The sequence below is a fragment of the Trichechus manatus genome, unplaced genomic scaffold, assembly GCF_000243295.1.
Source record: "Trichechus manatus latirostris isolate Lorelei unplaced genomic scaffold, TriManLat1.0 scaffold00037, whole genome shotgun sequence".
In the NCBI taxonomy this organism is placed as follows: Eukaryota; Metazoa; Chordata; class Mammalia; order Sirenia; family Trichechidae; genus Trichechus; species Trichechus manatus.
This window is the reverse complement of record NW_004443973.1, coordinates 11,099,972-11,105,919: the sequence shown is the minus strand read 5'-3', so window position 1 is coordinate 11,105,919 and position 5,948 is coordinate 11,099,972. Positions and strand designations below refer to the sequence as shown.

Genomic DNA, 5,948 nt, shown 5'->3' with positions numbered 1-5,948 from the left:
GTCAGGGCGGTCTTTGATGGTTAACCACCACCTCTTACAACTAAGAAAACTGAATCAGTTTCATCTACTGATTGCCCACATAACTCAGCGAGTAAATGAGCTGCAGTCCCATCTCAACCACTTACTAACAGTGTGATATTAATTACCTAACCTGAGTATCATTTTCCCATTTATAATATGAGATTAGTACCTGTTTCTTAGGACTGTTATGGGAATAAAGTAACATATAATAGTGCTTTGTAAACTGTAAAGAACTAGATGAATGTTAAATGTTTATTAAGTAGCTAAACCAGGACACCAGCTCCATAGATTCGTCACACCCCAGTGGCCCTTCAGTGCCTTGTTGAAGTATTTTGAATATATTATTCTAAATTAGAAACTACCTGTTGATTTTTAAGGATATAAAAGATTTTTTTCTTCTCTGGTTAAAGTTCTCTTGAGCAAAGTTGAGACTTAAACCAGTTATCCCTGTGCAGGTGCGAAATCGAGGCTACTCTTGAGAGGCTAAAGAAACTAGAGCGTGATCTCAGCTTTAAAGAGCAGGAGCTTAAAGAACGAGAAAGACGTTTAACAATGTGGGAGCAAAAACTGACAGAGCAGTCCAGCACCCCGGTAAGTATTAGCTACTAGGTGAACTTCTCCCTTCCCTCCGTCTCTCCCAGTGCACTTAGAAGACGTGGCTGAGCATGGCAGCATGGCATCGCTTCTCCCTCCCTCCTTCCCACTCTCACCTCCTCATTCCCTGCCTTATGCCTGTGTAGTAAAGAGCCCACATTTATACTCCAGTAGTGTTCATGTCTGATTTCAATTAAGAAAATGCCAGAAATCTAGAAGAAAAGTGTGTTCTATTTCTGGCTTTTTCCTTAAGAACTGTTACTCTGTCAGTGTGTTTGTATATTAGAATTACAAAAACAAAACCGATGTATTTTCATACCATCTGTTAGATCCCTAGAACATGTGCCTAATGCCGATTAACTCTTTATAGTCCCTCAGTATTAATGAATGTAGTGCCATGGCAACTAGCTGTCTAAGAAAGTCTTTGCTATGTCAGGACTTAGCCAAGTTTTCCTTCTAAAATAGAACTAACCTCACAATGTATCAATGACAAGCATTAATATTCCTTACTCAGTTTTAGTGTTATAATCACGGGCAGAAAGAGATTGGAAAAGACTTCTCTCTGGACAAGCTTTCAGTATTTACTACACCTAGAAGTATCTGGGTTTTTCTCTAAATCTTATATTTAAAGGAGTATAAAAAATCTTTTTAAGGATTTCACTATTTGTACACTAACCTTGAGCGTACATACTGACTTGATTATATTTAAGCCTAATCAAATGGAGCCCCAGTGGTGCAGTGGTTTAGAGTTTAGGCTGCCAACCAAAAGGTTGACAGTTTGAATCCACTAGCTGCTCCTTGGAAACTCTGTGGGGCAGTTCTGCTCTGTCCTGTAGGGTTGCTATGGATTGGAATTGACTCCATGGCAGTGGATTTGGTTTTTTGGGTTTTAATCAAATTTAGCATTCTTCCCTATTTAAAATGATTTAGCATTTTGAGGGAATTAAGTATACATTTGTAATTATTTTTCCCAGGGTTGTTTAATGGGCAATATTTGCCCACTTTAAAGTCACAAATAATAATAAGATTAAAAGTAAACTTTGTTACATATTTTTTAATTCATTTTCGATAGGTGCTATGGCTATTATACCAAAAAAAAATACTTAAATGTCCTTCATTGTATGATCTTCCAAAAAGCTCTCCTGTCTTTGAAAGTCTTAATCTCCATTAATCAACCAATGCTCATTTGTAATGTATTTTTCAATATATAAAAACTAAAATCTTTTTGCCTCCTTTTTCAACTTGTGTGGAGAACCAACCTGATATCCAAAAAAGGAAAATACAATGAAGTTTAATGTTTCTTATCAGATTTAACTTTTCAAAAATGACTAGTTATCCAGGCAATCCCCAAATAAGAACTGAATTATACTATCATGAGACATTAAAAAGGTACCACATTTTATAAGCTGCATGAGCTTAACTAGGCACTCAAGAAAGAAGTTCAGGGAAGTTTCCTGTTCTGGCTGAATTGGTCTACAGGCCAACAAGCAGACTCAGAAAGCATTACCTTAGGGGTAAAAGAGCAGTTTCTCCCAGAGCTGATTAGGGGCAGGAGCAAGAACATGGCCTTGCCCCTATATCACATCTTCTGAAGTCTCAGAGATTTTGTTTGTTTAAGTGTGTTGAAATCTTAAGCTCTAAAGCACTGCATGGCTTGACTCTTTCTAAATGTAGTATGGTAAGAAAAAAACTTTTAACTACCTATTAGGGTATGCTTTAGAAATTTTCTTCGGTTTATTGGCAGCAGTTTTGCTAAGAAATTATGGGCTGCCTTGCACATATTATTGCTGTTAGTAATGTAGTTGTGTAATAAATAATAAAACACCATGGTGCTCAGTAGGTGGTATGCTTGCTTTTAACTCCAGAAAACTTTCTGTAAAGGAACTGCTCTGAGGGCTACCATCTAACAATGGACAGCATGAAGCACAATCTCAATGAGATTTTCTTCCTTTTTTTCACTTATGAGTGCTAAGTTTTCTTTCTTTATAGAACTTGCTTTTAATGTCTCTTCTGCTGGTATTTCTGAAGGAAAGTAAGTTTATGCTCAGGTATTTTATAAGTAGCTGTTTTCTTTTATCTTCACATCAGTTTCTGGCAGACTTTAAATGAGGTTTCTGAGAGAAAGATAAACCTTTTAAAAAGGAAGTGGCTAGAGGTTTAGGTTTTCTCTGTGTAATCTCATCTTAATTATAAAATTTTAACATTTATGTTACTTCATAAAAAAGTTGTATTATTGAATTGACCAGGGGCTCCTTATTGGACAGTGTGAACAATTGTTAGGAAATGGTAAATTAGAGGGAATTTAATTTCAATGACACTGATTTTCTTTGGTGAAACTAAAGCATTAGTTAAAGATATTTTGGGAAGATGATTTCTCCATGCATAAATATGGACAATGTTTATTTTTTAATAATAATTGTAGCTTGGTATAAATTTTTATTTACACTGTTACAAGAATAAATGTTTTTTTGAGAGACATTTGTTGAAATCTTTAGAGTCTAACATGTGAGGAAGGACCTATAAAATCATAAAATAAATAAGCAGCAAAGAGTTTCCAAGAGTATCTAACAATTGAAGACAACTTGGAGAATCTGGGAAGTTTGACTTCAAGGGAAATAATACCCTATTTCCAAAGTTAAAGCATCTAAAGCAGTTTTTTTTTCCATATAACTGGTACTTTTTAACTGAGTTACATGAAGTTTCCTTGTTAAACTAACAACTCCAGAAGTCTTTTCCTATAGAATGAGCTATTTTTCTTAAAAAACCCAGCTCCAACTTTAATTTGAAGATTAGAAAATTGGTCCTAAATAGTATCTTTACACCCAAAGTATAAAGATTATACCAGAGTGATATTACTTTTACATTGTTAATTATAAATTTACTCATATGTTAAAAGAACATCAAAAATATAACCCTTAGTTTGCTTATTTCTCAAAAGAAGAGCAGTAATATTTTTTAGATCCTAGCAGTTTTACCCCTGAATGGCCAGCATTTATGGGAGTAGGTTAGCTGTTAAAAGTAGTTACATAACGTAGAAAAAAATTGTAACTGCTGTGAGAAGGAGAATTCCTAGAAAAAAGGTTGTTTTAAAAGATAGACATGTTTAAGTAGAGAATAGATCGAAAGGTGACGATCTAGATTAATACTCATTTCCTTTCCTACCACTTTCCGCATGTGTTTCCCTTCTTGTTTTTGATTTAAATATTGGAGACAGAATATATCTAGAATTTGTTCACAAATAAATTATTTCATAAATGGTAGAATTTGTCCACAAGTGAATTATTTCATAAGTGGAATAAATGGTATTATATCTGATCTGGCTGAAATAAGTAGTAAATGGAAGCAAGTGAAATCTAGGCTCATTTTTAGTTTATAGTCAGAATACTAATCTAGCTAAAAAGGTAGTTAGTGACCCAAATATCTCTAGAACCGTATTGACTACTGAGCTGTTTTTTGCACTTCCTCTAAGCTTTTCGGAGCCCTGGTGGTGAAGTGGTTAAGAGCCACGACTGCTAACCAAAAGGTCGGCAGTTGGAATCCACCAGCGCTCATTGGAAACCCTATGGGGCAGTTCTACTCTGTCGTATAGAGTCACTATGAGTCGGAATCGATTCAACAGCAATGGGTTTGGTTTTGGTTTCTAAGCTTTTCTTCTTTGGTTCATGGTTTCTTGATTTTTTTTTTTTTAACATGAGATTTACTCTCTACTAAATATCTTTTTAAAATATAATGATTAAATAAAGGCTTCTCTGTGAAAGTGATATTGCGAAAAATTAAGAGAAATCCTGTAATCTTTTGTTTTAAGCAAAATGAGGGCTTAAAACTTGAAACTTGCTTTCCATTTGAAATTTGGCCTGTTGTGGCACTTTGCAAACCTTTGGTTGTGATTTATTCTGTCATTCGTAAATTATGGAGACAAATCTGCCTTTAAATAAATTCTCACATGATTCCCCTGCATTCGTTTGTTTCACTAATCATTTACCTTCTGTGTAGCGCCAACTAATTTTGTGGTGTCTATTTCCTTTATTTAAATTGGTCCTAATTTCTCTTTTTACTTCTGTCCTTTCTTCCCTTTTGATAGCTTGTCTTGCCTCTTGCTGCAAGAATGTCTGAGGAGTCTTACTTTGAATCTAAAACAGAGGAGTCAAACAGTGCAGAGATGTCATGTCAGATCACAGCAGCAAGTAACGGGGAGGGACATGGCATGAACCAAAGTCTGCAGGCCATGATGCTGATGGGCTTTGGGGATATCTTCTCAATGAACAAAGCAGGAGCTGTGTTGCATTCTGGGATGCAGATAAACATGAAAGCCAAGCAGAATTCTTCCAAAACCACATCTAAGAGAAGGGGGAAGAAAGTCAACATGGCCCTGGGGTTCAGTGACTTTGACTTGTCAGAAAGTGATGATGATGACGGTGATGAGGAGGATAATGACATGGATAATAATAGTGAATGAAAGCAGAAAGCAAAGTAATAAAATTAGAAATGTTTGGAAAAACAAAAGAAACTTGTTATCTTGGTCTGTACAAAAACCAATAAGGAGATAGAAAACCAAGCACTGCATTTTTAGGCCAATCACATTTATATGACAGTACTCTCTTTATGAATTTTACCTTGGATTTATTTTTGCTTACAGAAAAATGGGGGAAAATTTAAGCCAAAAGGTATATTTAATTAATCAGTCAAAGGTGGTGCCTGATTATAGAAATTTGTGGTTCTATATTCAACATAGTGTTTCTTAATTAATAGCATTCATTTTTCGGCCTTTTTTAAAAAATGAATACTTTATAGTTTGCATTTCACTTTATTTTATTTCTTTTATTCATTTAGTTAAGAAAACTTACATTTTGAACAAATACTCTTAACCCTTAATTCTTCTTTGACAATTTTCCTGTAACATATTACATTTTTTTCTTATAGCAATACACTGTAATGTCAGAAATGATTTATAGTAACTACAAAATCTAACAACAAAAAAATTGAGATGAAAGAAGGTTATAACAAAATGTTTCTTTAGAAATACCTAAGGCTGAGGATTTTCAATACTAAATAGCACAGCTACTCAAAGTAAAACCTGAGAAGCGATCTCAATGGAACATTTGAAGGAGGAATACTCTAATTTGAAACCAACAGCAGATGTTGCTTGTGTTCATACCAATGCTAGCCCTGGAAGCTTGTTAGCAACACACTGTCATCTAAGGCATAGCTTAGACTTTGTACAAAGAGAAAGGAGTGGGATTAGAGGGGTATTTCCAGGCCTGCTCGGCACTTTCAGTGAGGTGTGTATGTGTGTGTGTGTTTGTTTTTTCAAGAGGGGCATATGATCCTGGGTT

At 34.9% G+C, this 5,948-nt stretch overlaps 1 protein-coding gene across 3 annotated transcripts in view; it reads left to right on the top strand.

The window, feature by feature from the left end:
* The window catches only part of MAP3K20 (mitogen-activated protein kinase kinase kinase 20), a 224,619-nt gene that overhangs the window by 161,909 nt on the left and 56,762 nt on the right, over positions 1-5,948 (top strand). For 2 of the 3 annotated variants that reach the window (XM_004375500.1, XM_023730563.1), the window contains exon 11: positions 477-612. In XM_004375500.1, coding sequence (XP_004375557.1) covers positions 477-612 — 136 coding nt within the window. Of the gene's footprint in view, positions 1-476; positions 613-4,696; positions 5,113-5,948 lie in introns of those variants that run through there. The other variant, XM_004375501.2, reaches the window with a different exon arrangement.